At 29.8% G+C, this 14103-nt stretch overlaps 3 protein-coding genes across 4 annotated transcripts in view; 1 reads left to right on the plus strand and 2 right to left on the minus strand.

Annotated features, from left to right (window-relative positions):
- Positions 1-404: 404 nt before the first annotated feature.
- On the minus strand, positions 405-3358 carry LOC101496049 (flavin-containing monooxygenase FMO GS-OX-like 4). The gene is made up of 7 exons (XM_012719110.3): positions 2665-3358; positions 2008-2078; positions 1737-1889; positions 1535-1617; positions 1264-1399; positions 990-1169; positions 405-792 (listed from the first exon to the last, which is right to left on the minus strand). Exons 1-7 carry the CDS (start codon positions 3224-3226, stop codon positions 610-612), a joined length of 1368 nt encoding a protein of 455 aa, XP_012574564.1. The 5' UTR covers positions 3227-3358; the 3' UTR covers positions 405-609.
- Positions 3359-6051: 2693 nt separating this feature from the next.
- LOC101496925 (adenine phosphoribosyltransferase 4-like) lies at positions 6052-8986 on the plus strand. Of its 2 annotated transcripts, none has more exons than XM_004511610.4 (6): positions 6052-6287; positions 6461-6571; positions 8054-8146; positions 8281-8430; positions 8567-8625; positions 8715-8986. In XM_004511610.4, the coding sequence occupies exons 1-6, from the start codon at positions 6206-6208 to the stop codon at positions 8772-8774; spliced, it is 555 nt and encodes a 184-aa protein (XP_004511667.1). In that variant the 5' UTR covers positions 6052-6205; the 3' UTR covers positions 8775-8986. The 2 variants fall into 2 exon arrangements, with proteins under 2 accessions (XP_004511667.1, XP_073220273.1); XM_073364172.1 differs by having other exon boundaries at positions 6063-6287; positions 8692-8897.
- Positions 8987-13210: 4224 nt separating this feature from the next.
- Positions 13211-14103, minus strand: part of LOC101497253 (uncharacterized) — a 1310-nt gene continuing 417 nt past the window's right edge. The window contains exon 2 of the mRNA XM_073364324.1: positions 13211-14101. Within this exon, the coding sequence (XP_073220425.1) occupies positions 13334-14101 (768 nt within the window). The 3' untranslated portion in view covers positions 13211-13333. The remainder of the gene's footprint in view (positions 14102-14103) is intronic.

Below are 14103 nucleotides of genomic sequence, written 5' to 3' on the forward strand. Positions count from 1 at the left end.
TTATGCTGGCTATGCATGTATATTATCAATTCAATGTTCTAAACCCAATCTCAACGCCGAAGCTGTTCCAAGTTTGCTACACAGTTGATAGTTATGGAGGTCTAGTGGCTAACATTAGTACATTACCTATTTTGTGTGATCATTTACTCATTTAATATTCGTTATAAATATTATAAATAAACAATTTCTCATCATTGTAATGTTATCATTTTGAGAAAGCACTGATCATACTGCAACTATTGTTTTAAAGAGAAGCATTTCAAAAAAGAAAAAAAGAAAAGAGTGATCTCATTATTATCACTTGTTCACTAATGGACAAAGTATTTTTATTATTAATAAAAGTATATCTAATGACTATTTTATAACTGAATTCCAATTCCGTGTTTTAAAGTTGTAAAGTCAAGTTATCATTGCCAACTTAACTGACAACTCATCGAATTATTATTAAAAGTATTTCAAACATAAATAATTACATCCTTATTTTTAAGTGTGAATTTTTCTTCTTCAAAACTGAACGATAAAGCTGACTTTTGATCGTTAAGAATAACACTGAACTAGGAGTAGAGGGCAGGAATAACTTATGACTTAGCAACTTCAAAAAATACAACATTAGTTCTGATAATTAGCAAATTCATGCTCAGCTTCTAAAACCAGGTCATCATCATCCCACTCGTCACGATAAGTCTCCGGTCGCAAGAGCCTATTCTTAGATGCGGCCATATACATTTGCTTTCTCCATTCTTCCATAACAGGAGCACCACACTGATCTGCAATCCAGTTATTATACTCCCACTGCAATTTTACACATTCCCTAGCATCAGGTTTTCACTAAAAGATAATAACAAATTAGTTGTAGTTTTTTGCAGTGTTTCATGCTTGGGTGCATTTTAGAAACAAAGCAAGGTGAAAAATGTTTACCTAATTCTGAACAACTTAGAATTAGATACACATATATACATATATTATAATACAAGCAAACAAAAAGGGACCTGAACAAGGGCCATGCCCATATTATGAGTGTGACTCTTAGGAGTGCCAGATGCTTCAAGTGACAAGTAAAAAGCTTCAATATCTTCAATCATCTCCTCTTCTAAAGGAAGGGAAATGCGATTAGACAATACTCCAGCTATCCATTTGCTCTGCAGTTCAAACAATTGGAAGGGAGCAACCTGCCATCAATTCCGTACACTTATTAGTATTAGACCACTTATGAATGGAACAGATTCGAGTAAGGATGATGAAGAACCGTGACGCGTGAACAACCTTCCAAGGCAACCCAACAAATGAAAGCCATGGAGCTAACGCCGGAGGAAAAACATGCTTGTAGAGTGGTCCTACACGATTGTCATCTACGGTCACCACACCGTTGGTTTCAAGGAAAGGGAAATCATATTTGTACCTGGAAAAGGAACAAATGCACATCAACATTGGTTCACTTTTTTCTTTTATCAACAAGGTTTTAAATTGCAATTGTGCCTAAAATTTCTAGATAGAAACTTGTTTAACAAAAACTAATAGGGAATGCTGAAAATACCCTGTGCAATGTACAATGAAGTCAGCATGAACTGCATTTCCATCCTGAAAAACTATTGTTCCATCTCCATGAACGCTGTCAATCTGCATTGTTTAAGAATTAAGATCAAGATCAAACAATCTAGGCGAAAGTTGTCGAACAAATATATGGATACTAATGTCATGATGGCCATCTAATTCTCACCATAGATGACAAGTTTTACCATAGAATGAAGCCACATGTTATCATGGCCAGGCAACTTTCCAAGCTTATCTTCTTCAGCAGATCTAGCTGCAATGTGAACTTCTTTAGCAACGGTTGCAATGTCTCGAGAGATATCGACCGCACTCGCAGCACCGCCTATTATAACTACAACCTACCCAACAGATAAAAACCATGAGACATCATTGACATTTCTTAAAATAAACTAGCAAAATACCCGAGCATGTCTTAACCGAAGGAAAAAAGTTAGACACATTCAATGTAGCACTTACTTGATCTTGAAAGGGCTCAGGTGTCCTGTAATTATGGCTATGCATTTGCTTTCCTGGCCATGCATCAATGCCTGAAAAGGGTCATCCAAATTTGCTTATAATTTGAGTCTCTTAAATATGATTTTTTTTTTTAATATTTGAGTCTGGAGAGTTTTTTTAATTTTATTTTACAGCAAAGTTTTTCAAAGTTAAGTTTGGATTATTAATGAAGAATTTATTTTGAATATATGAAAAACTCAACTTATATAAACAAAAAAAAAAAAGTATGATTGTGACAAGACACCCAAAATCTCAGACACCTCTTGATCTGATATAATAAGTCACATAAATTAAGTTTTTCTATTAAATTTTAATTTAAATAATAATAATTTTTTTATATTATGTATTAAGCTATAAGATCTGAGGGCTTTGGGCACACAAAAAAAATAGTTATTTTCCAAACAAGAATTTTGTTGGGACCGAACAGATACTTGAGTTGTACTACTAGTCTGCAACCAAACCATTATTATGGGTAGGGCCGAATCTTTTCTCAAGTAATTTTTTAGGCCCAACCGAACCAGATCAACATTGTTATAAAAAATATAAGAAATAGAGATGCCAAATTTTTGTTATAAAAATAAAAGAAAGAGAGAAGACTTTAATAAGAAAGAAAATAACCAGGAATATGAGGGAGTCGAGGGTGAAAGTAATGTCCATTACAAACGACGACAGCATCGTAAATCTCATCCACACAATTACTCTGAAGAGATCTAGATCTGACCGTCCATTTTCCACCTTCACCTAACCCAGCAAACACCACTTCCGTCTGAAGCCTCACCAATTCATTAATCTTAAAATCAACAGCAAAATCATTCAAGTACATTAACACTTCTCTGTGACTCGGGAATCTTCTAGAATCTCTTCCCTTCCCTTCTTTTCTTCTAAAAGGGTAATCTCGGAAACCCATGCTTTCCCGAGACAGATTGGTTCGGAGCGAATTATACAGGCTCGAGTGGACTACCCTCCGCTTCGGGTCCAAACCAACTGGGTCCGATTCCACATCAGCAGTGTACACCCACGAACCACCAATTTGATCTCCTTGCTCGAAAACCACCACGCGATGTCCTTCTCTTCGGAGCTCGCGCGCCGCAACTAGACCTCCGGCGCCGGCGCCGATAACTGCCACGTGGCGCGACGTAAGTAGTTCTGGTGCGGTGGACATGATGAATTTAATTGTCATATGCGACTCAAGCTTTTTTTTATATGAATGAAAAAATGAAAGAATCGTAAGCTACATGAATGCTTGCTTACATTACGACTATGTTCATCCATGTGAAAGGAAATAATAAAATTATTTGAATGAGAAAGAGGAATAAGTAGATCCACAAATAAAGAAAAATGTTTAAGGAAATATTACTGAGAATAATAAATAATTACTATCTCTAGTTTCATTTAGAAAAGAAAATAATAAAAATTAAAACATCAAAACTATATGTTTAGTAATTTTTTATTATTTTTACATATAAATTTTTATTGAAAATCATGATATATTAAATATTAATTTGAATAATACATATATCTTAAAATCGTAATTTTTTTTTATATAAAATAAAAGAATTCTCTAAAAGTTATCTTTACATATAGGATTGGAGTATTAAAATTTACCAAATACTATTTGGTTCAACTTGATTTTATTTTTTCTTAAAAAAAAAAAACTTAAGTTATCCAATCAATTTTTATTAAAACAATGTTAAAATGTCCACTAAAAATCAATATATTGTTCATTGTTATTTTATAAATCAATTTAAGATTACTGGATGGATTTAAGTTTTAAAGACTTTGAATAAATCATATAGTTTTTTTAAAAAAAGATGGATTTTGATAATCAAAATTCAATCATGAGAAAATCAAAATATGACAAATAATTATTTCAGTCAAAATTTAAATTTAAATTTTTACAAACCACCTGTCCTAAATAGAAATATATTAATCAATTTAGATATAAGATTCAAAATTATAATTATCTATTAAAATTAGACTATATTTATTCAAAACTAGTGGATAACATATAAGTTGACTAATAACATATGAATTTATATATGAATTTATAGAGAATAACTAATAAACTATTAACGGTTGAATTAACAGAAAAAAAATCATAAAAAATATTTTTTAATTAATATTAAAACATTGAAGATAAAAATAGAGAAATAAACAAAACGATAAAATTATAAAAGACACTATAATTTTTTTTTTTAAAAAAATACTCTAAACTCAGAAAAAAAAAATTACCAAAGATGATTGCTAGTTTAATGGGTACAAACTATCCTTGTAAGGTTGTTTTTGGTGTTTACGAGCACAGTATTAGTATGGAATTATGATTACTATTAGTATATGCAATGATGCATGGAGACTCACCGAGCAGCGAAGGGTCCATTCCTTAAAAAACCCTTTGCTTTATTTAGGGGTTTGTATAGGGCAGATTCCTCCTACCTCTCCCTGCTTTTCATGACATACGCCACCTCCAGCAACCACCAAATTAAATGGTCTTTTTCATTATTTTTTCCACTCTCACTCATAATGGATAAACTTTTTTTTTTCTTCTCATGCCAACCTGTGCCCTCATGACATATGTTAGCATTTGAAAATACCAATGACACATTTGAATTATTTAATGTTATATTTTTTAAAAGCTTGCAAGTTATTATAAAATATAATCCTACATGTAATACACGTGATTACATTTTGGAATTGCTTAAATTTGTCTTAAACAAAATAAGAAGAGTGAAGAGGGTACGTTAATTAATTACAAGACAATGCTGTTAATTAAAGATGCAAAACGTAGCCAACAAACAACAAACGAAGGGGTTTCATGTCACTGTCTTAAATTTAAGGATGTAATCCAATTATATAGGATATATTTGTCGTTAGTCGCAGCTTTATGAGTTGTTTAAATTAGGCGGATGCTATTTAATAAAAAAAGAAGATAGTTAAATAAGTAGGGATATTTGGGTTAATGAGAAAGGGATGAGAGATGCCCACAGAATATTACTATGCAGATTTGAAAGCTACCTCTGAATTCTGATACATCAATATTATAGAGATGGGGTACTCATAGATTCTCTAGATTTCACTACTGCCTATACTACATCCTATAAGTGCCTTCGTGACTATAATAAGCTACATAAGCCACCAATTTTCTCCATACTCGTCAACAAATAAAGTCTTGTAATTCAGTTGCTATATATGTTACTCTATAAAACAAGAAAATCTAATTATTTATTTACTCCCTCTTCTCACTAGTTAAAATAAAATTTAATTGTAGTTTTTCATCAGTTGAATCGCAAAAATAGTATCTCTATTTAATTTTTCTTCAGTTTTAATTTTCAAATATAATTTAAGTCCAAAACTCTATAAAGTTTCATATATTTTTTATTTTTTTGCGTTTATTTAAGTTAAATCATGTCTCGCGATTTAGTGGTACAACAATTGTATCTGAAATTTATGATTATAAATAGTGTGGTAAATGAAACTACATAAATTTTGGACTAAAATTATGTTTGAGGACCAAAATTAAAGAGAAATAAAATAAAGAACTACTTTTATAATTCAGCTAAAATAGAAGATTAAAACTGCAATTAAATTTTAAAATAATAATAAAATTTCATAGAGCAACGAGATGTGTTATAATAATAAAGATAAACAACTATTTTAAAATCTTTAAACCATTACTCCATTTAGTTTTTTACATTAAATCTCTTTTAGAGTTCTCTATTTTTTCATAATGTATTCAACTTTTTATTATAGTGATATTAAAAAAATTGTAAAAATAATATTAATTTTATTAAATAGTTATCGTTAAATGTTGATACGTTATCAATATTATAAACCTATAATAAAATATATTTTATTAAAAGCGATCAAGTAATATCAGTTAAAAAAAAATATAATTGAAACAAAATGCATAAAAAATTGAAAAGATAATTTGTTTTAAGACAATTATTTTCTTTTTAAAATGAATGAAAATCGTTATGAAGTATATATCTGAAACACAAGTTTGATTGTGAAGAGAGGTAACGAGGGTGGCTCGTTTGCCAACGCAGAAACACAATCCCTCTCTCTATAAGTACATCGTACACAAACCAATATCTCCACTTTCTCCTCATCTTTTTCTCTGTCTTCTCTTCTTCTACTCTGTACTCAAACTCTCTTCTACACAATGTCAGCTTACACACACCAGGATCCACGTCTTCATGGCATCAAAACTAAGATTCGTGTCGTCCCCAATTTCCCTAAATCTGGTTTTTTCTCTTTCTCTCTCTCTCTCTCTCTCAATGTTGCTTTGTTTTCACTAAGGAACAGAACCGCATCTATACCCATAACTCTTTTAATTCCTTTTTTTAAATTTTGTTTTCCAATTTTCAAGCTTAAATTGTCTTGAAGGTGAAGGGTTGATTTTTTGTTGCATTGACAGGTATTATGTTCCAAGACATTACCACTCTGTTACTGGATCCCAAAGCTTTTAAGGACACAATCGATTTGTTCGTTGAACGTTACAAGGGAAAAAATATTTCTGTCGTTGCAGGTAAATAAAAAATAAAAAACAAAAAATGTTGTTATTAAACCAAAAAAATGAATGAACAAGTTGATTTTTTATTTTTTTTTTTATTTTAATGTGTGTGGTGTCATCACTGTAGTGTTAGCTTGAAGGTGGTGGGGTCCATGCCTACAAGAAAGTTTTTATGTATAAGTTTCTCTGTGATAATCTTTTTGAGTGCTTTTAAGAGACATCGTGCAATGGAAGTTACTGTGTTATTTAGTGAGTGATATTTTGTTTGACTATAAGCCTTTGTTTGTGGTGAGTGGGTGGTGCCATTGATTGTTATGTCTAAGTTTTCTTCATCGCTTCTTCTTTCATTTCTCTTCCTTCTTCTCTCTCCATGTGCAATGCATCCATTTGGCATGGGAGCATCATTGGTAAATGCCTCAATGCTGATTGTTCAATTGGTCTCAACTTGTGTAATGTGGGACCCACCTGACGCATGTTTCAACTCACTGGATTTTTTTGGATTTTTTTCTTCTTCCATTCCACTATTATATTATTATTATAATTTGTGGGTTCCTCCAATTTCCACTGTAGTGTTTTGGTGACTTTGAGTTGTTCTAGTTTAGAGTTCAGTACTTTACAGCTATGCATCTTTTCTTCTGGTTATTTAAAAATAAATAAAATTGTTTTCACAACATTGTGGGGATATAGAACTAGTACAACTTTGATCTATGAATTATGATGTTATGAATTAATTAACTTATCTAATGTGGTGGTAATTGCATCATAGTAGTTAAATTTGTACGACGTAAACTTTAAGGCTTCATTTGAATTTGATAATTGAAATTTTTTCAATTGAATTTTTTTTTTTTGGATAAAAGAATTATTTTTTAAAATTAAGTTATTTTTATAAATTTCAAAGGACAAAAATAAAAGTTATATTTGAGTTAAAACTGAAATTCAATCAAAGTTGAAGATTATTTTGCAATTTTTAAGGACTAATTTGCAAAATTTAAAAAATTTTAGAGATTGACTTGCAAAAAATATATATATATAGGAACTAATATGTAATTTTAAAATATATAGAATCAAAATTGTAAATTTGCTAAAATTATAGGGACCGTTTTATGGTTTATATATTATAAAATAAATAGAGAATTTATTTTTAAATTTTTTTAGTATTTGATATTCTTTAAATTTATTTTTGATAAAATATTAATATAACTTTTTTATTTTAAAAATTCTCAAAATTTATTATTCAAATAATGTAATTTGCTGAAGGATTTGAATTTTCCTAATAAATTACATTCCATAAAAAAAACTTCTTAATGCAAACACAGTTTAATAAGCTTAAAATTAATATAAAAGCACTGTGGCGGCTCTGTGATCAAACTTCATATGTGTTATCTGTATGTGTTTTTTTGAAGTTCTAACAACTCCAATGTAAGATGAAGGAATTGGTTATTGATTAATACATATTTTAGCATCATTAGTTTTTATAATTCTTCTTCTCTTGTTTAGGCATCGAAGCTCGAGGTTTCATTTTTGGTCCTCCCATTGCCTTGGCAATAGGTGCTAAGTTTGTACCCTTGAGGAAACCCAAGAAATTGCCTGGTAATCTTATTCTTGCATCACTAACCTTATTGTTAGTGTCACTTTTGTAGTTTTAATTATAAATCATATTTTCTTGTGATTGTTGTATTGTTTGTTTGTCCCATTTAGTGGTAACAAAAAACATTGTGTGACAGGCAAAGTAATTTCTCAAGAATATATTCTGGAATACGGAAGGGATTGTCTTGAGATGCATGTTGGAGCTGTTGAAACTGGTGATCGTGCTATTGTGGTTGATGATTTGATTGCAACTGGTGGAACACTCTGTGCAGCTATGGATTTACTAGGTCACCAAATTCTACTATTACATTTGTTTTTTATTAATATTAAATAAAAAATTTAATTTATATTGTTAATCAATTGCAATTGTTAAATCTTTGGATGATTATAATTTATATGATTGATGTTTTTGTTGTGTTTTAGAACGTGTGGGAGCAGAGGTAGTGGAATGTGCATGTGTAATTGAATTGCCAGAACTGAAGGTATGTAATTTGTATTATATGTCAATATTTTTGTTTAAATTTAAATGTATGTAATGTTTGATATAGGTACATACATATATATATGACAGGGTCGTGAACGTTTGAATGGGAAGCCCTTGTACGTGTTGGTGGAATACTTTGAGATTTGAGCTGCTCGTGAATATGGTTCGACCCATACAATGAAATTGTGGATTTGAAGTCCAATCCTAGTTGTAGTATGAACAATCAAATCAATTTAATGAGTTTGTATGACCCACCCTTTGGGTCTCTCCTCTCTCGTCTCTAATTCCACACTCTTTTTCAAATAAAATTATTAGTACATGAACAGAAGAACCAAAATTGGGTCCAGACCATTGACTAAGTGATGGATGCATTTACTAGCATATATATATATGGTATCCATGGAGAAAATCTTCATTTTAGTGCTCATAAATGTGAAGTAGTGTTCCTATATATATATATATATATATATTAAAATTACAAAAATATTTTATAGTAATTTTATAGACTAAAGTGATTTATGGAAGATGTATCGCCAAATAAAAAATATGTATTTTACATAAATTTAATTTATATACACTGATATTATAAATATATCTTATATTGTCAGTAAATTAGAACTCTTAGGTTTTATAATGAACTTAAATCATTTTTTCAAAAATTGTTTGTAAGATAAAATGTACATCTTTTTATGAATTAGTGTAGAACTTTATCTCTTATCAACGTGGGATCCTACATTAATAAAAAAAAAAAAAAGTTTTACACTAATTTATAAAATGATGTATTTTTCGTCTTATAAGTTGATTTTGTAAGGATGAGTTAGGTCAAATATATAATCTAAGATGGTATTAAAGCATATTCGATCGAGTCACCTGCCATTTATATAAAAGCATCAAGTCTAATAGTGTTGGGCGTGAGGGGTGTATTTGGAAAAACTCAAGTCCATATATTAATAAGAGATAAAACTCTACACTAGTTTATAAAGAGATACACTTCTTACTCTATAAATTGGTTTTGTAATGATGAGTTGGGTCAAATATAAAACCTAAAATAATATCATATCTTACTCAATTGGATTACCCATAATTTACATACACGCATTAAGTTCAATAGTGTTGGGCATGAGAGATGTATAGAAAAAAAACTTAAATTCTACGTAATAGAACTTTACATTAGTTTATACAAAAAGGCACTTTTTATCTTACAAGTCAGTTTTGTAAGGATGACTTAGATCTAATATAAAATCTATGAATAATTGTTAAATCATAAAATATTTGATTTTAACTTTTCCTACCTTAAAAATTATATAAACGGAAGTTTGTGATTAATTAATAATGTAAAAAATTTTACACTAATAATATATCAAAATTAATCTCATTTTATATAAATGAAATGTATTCACATGTTCTAAAAATTTCTATTTTGAACTTATTGACTCTTCTATGTCCTCAAAAGTATCTAATATTTGTTTTGATTGGTCTACTCGGATCTGTTAGATTTGAGAAGAAACTTCGATTAAGAATAATACATTAAAGCCATTTTGGGCTCTTGTTTTGAAGTATTGGCTAACATGCACTATTAACCAATTAAATGGGCTTTGATAAAAAAATGGGCTAAGTGTCTGGCCTGCAATAGAATATGGCTAAGAGTATGATGCCATGAGAATGAGAGGAGAGGAAGCCCCAAACCAAATAGGAAAAATTAATTGTACGACTCAGTGACGCAAATAAATCATAAAGGAATTATTTTCTTTTAATGGAAAATCACAAAAGGAAAATCTAACTAATAAAATATACGAAAATTGGAAAGGAAATGATGAAAGCAAAAGGAAAGAAAAACGTAGCAAACTAGCAACTGGGATAGTGACTTTGTGATATTATATATGAATTTTCGTCAAAGATTGTGAGTCATGTATAAATCGTCATCTAAATACTCTCATATCATTTCATTGTCAAATTAGTTAAGGTTAGGGCCTTTTTGGACCCATTGCGTGACTTTTGCTACACTTCCTTATTACCTTGCTCAAATTTTCAGCTCTTGAGGATTAGAGTGGCCAAGTGGGACCCTTTTTTTCCCTTAATAATAACATGTAGACAGTTCTAAACAATACTTCTATTTCGTCATATGTTTCCACTTTGATAACTTATCCTTACTCTTTACTCTAATTTCCTTCATTTTAGGTTTAACTTTTAAATAATTTGATGCTTTTTCAAACGGAACTTAAAAGAGAACACCTTTTGTGTTTTATTTCTTTTTTCAGGAAGAACAACGCATACAAATTTCTAACCACGGTTATAGTAATTTCCTCAATGCAAGTAAGCTAGTAAAGGAGGGAAGAAAAATAAACAAACATGATGTATACACAGTTGTCTAGTTGAGACTAAAATTTTCCAAATTGAGAAGCTCACAAAAATGTAAATATATATATATATATATATATATATATATATATATATATATATATATATATATATATTTTGTTTTTTTGTGTTTTTAATATTACTCTAATTTCCTTCATTTTAGGTTTAACTTTTAAATAATTTGATGCTTTTTCAAACGGAACTTAAAAGAGAACACCTTTTGTGTTTTATTTCTTTTTTCAGGAAGAACAACGCATACAAATTTCTAACCACGGTTATAGTAATTTCCTCAATGCAAGTAAGCTAGTAAAGGAGGGAAGAAAAATAAACAAACATGATGTATACACAGTTGTCTAGTTGAGACTAAAATTTTCCAAATTGAGAAGCTCACAAAAATGTAAATATATATATATATATATATATATATATATATATATATATATATATATATAATTTTTTAATGTGTAATTTTGCTGATGATAAATATAACATAATATATTTATGAGTTTAATATCTATGTATTGTCAAAGTAAAAAAAATTACGTAGTCGACAAATCATAATTAATGTGAGTAATTTTATAAGTAGTAATAGAAAAAGTTAATTATTATTAATGATTTAACGATTGTACTTGATTGACAATGTAATTTTTTTTTACATATCACAGTATGTAAGTTAAATTTTATTTATATTACAAAAAGTAATTTATATTTTTAGAGGGACTAAATGAAAGTGATCCGAAAATAAATAATTAACAAAAGAAAAAAAAAATATTTATGTTCTGGATAGAACCAAAGAGGATGGTCATCTTGATGTTCAGTCAAAAGTACTTAGTGATTCCGAGATGGAGATACATTCATGTATTTCAACGTTTAAATAAGTGTTTGTTTGAGAAGAGTGAGAAGTTTTTCATTAAAATATATAGTGTGAGGATTAAGTTTATTGAGGACGAATACAACGTTGCTCAAAGATTTTCGTCATTGTCTACTCCTAAACGTTTGAAATTAAGACCGAAAGATATTTATAGTAGAGGCGGAATACAATGACAGGACAAACATGTAATTTGTGTGTGTTTAGTGACGATAAATTAAGCATTGAGTCAATTCGAAACATCTCATTATATCCAACATCCCATGCATTTGCATATTAATTTTTAAAATTAAAATAAATTAATAATATTATAAAAGATGATACTTTGACAATTTTGGTATTCAATATATTCCTTTTTAATAGGCTATTTGGTTTTGAGGTGGAACTCATGCTAAATTCAAGTTAGAGTAGAACCTATAATTTATTATTTCTGTAAATCACACTTAAAATTACATTTAAAATCGATTTGAGTAATGTAAGTTAAATCGAGCAAACACTAAATGTTATTTTTTAAGAAAAACAAAAATATTATTATTTATTTGTCATTTTTTTAAATTTTAATAATACTTTGACTAATTTACTTATACTTTATTAAATATTTTACACTTACATTAACAAAAGAAAGAATAAATATAAAAGTATATTAAATTTTGATTTGTTTTTTAAAGAGAAAGTAATAAAGAAATTTGTATATAATTACAAGATTTATATTTAAACATAAAATATAATATTTAACTTAACGATGCTAATTCAAAATTTACTTATTAACTAAGAATCTTACATTTCATTTTTGTTATTATAGAGATTGCATTATACTACACCATATATAGAAGTAATACGATCTTTATAATAACACATTCAAAAGTACTTAGCATGTACTTTTGATGAAGTGGTAGTATTATCCAAATAAAAAATAAAATGTACGAGGAAAACAAAAGAAATTGTAAATTATAAATAGTACATTATTCTTTTTCTGGTACAAATTCGTGGTACGAAATAATATTGCTCTAATAATATAATAAAATAAGTTATCTCAATTACATCAATGGTATTGTTACAAAAAAAAATCTTAAATTTCTGGAATGCTTGTTAATTTAGAAAAAAAAAGATATACAATATAAAACTCTTATTCAGTATCAATATAAAATTATTTTATATTAAGTATATTTATCAAATTTTTGAATAAATAATTTTTTAAACTTATAAAAATAAGATACAGTTGGAGTATTAAATTGACCGGCAAAGTATTAAAACAAATCATAATAACATAAAGAAATAATGCGTTGATAAATGCAAAAAAACGAATATGTCAACAAAAAAAAAGCAAGGAAAATAAGCTGTTTGGAAACACCAGAACTCAACAATAAGCATTCATACATATACATGAATCCCAAATCCAAAATGAAAACAAATCAAGAGTGTTTTTTTTCTTCTTCTAAATTCCTACAAAGAAAAGATAAGAACGGTTAATACCCATTTTTTACAATTTATAAATGATAAGAAAACAAGGCAATACAGCACGCGAGTCAAACACTAACAACTCGCCATTATCCCCACTCACCGAGTCAAACCCAACTCGCCCATCCAACAACGAGTCCATAAACCCTACTTCCTTCGAAACCCGACCCGCTATGACCCGACAAACCAACATTGCCCTCCTCCCTCTTCCACCACCGGAGCTCTCATGTGCCCCGCCGCTACCGGAAAACGTGCAGATCGCGGAGCCTTTACCACCTGAAAAAGACCAAACACTAGCTCCACCGTAGGGCCCACAACCTGAAGTGGGACCCAAACAATGAAACCTCATCACTTCATTTCCATCCGCAACACACCGAACATTCTCCTCATGGTTGTTCCCCCGGTTCGAACCGGCTCGACCCTTCAATATTTCACGATACTCTTCGAACCGGGAAACCGTTTTTGAACCGTTGTGAACCTTGAAAATCATTTCAACCCGACCCGAAAAAGGCTTGGGTCCCCAGCTCGTGTGGAAGATTATTTCCACTACGTTTCGAGAAGGATGCCCCTCGGTAACCTCCGTGAGAGAAGGAAAAAGTTGGTCCGTCGCCGGCGCCGGAACACGACGGGTGGTGGTTGCGGTGGTGCTTTTTGAACGGTTAATAGTGGTTTCAAAATCTGTATTCGTGGATGTCCTTGGATACCTTGAACTATGATGTTTTTGAAGTGGTTTTTTGGATTTTGTTTTGGTTGTTGTTTCAACTACAACGTCTTTGATGTTTTGAACACTCT

This window comes from Cicer arietinum, chromosome 8 (assembly GCF_000331145.2).
Source record: "Cicer arietinum cultivar CDC Frontier isolate Library 1 chromosome 8, Cicar.CDCFrontier_v2.0, whole genome shotgun sequence".
NCBI classification, from domain to species: domain Eukaryota; kingdom Viridiplantae; phylum Streptophyta; class Magnoliopsida; order Fabales; family Fabaceae; genus Cicer; species Cicer arietinum.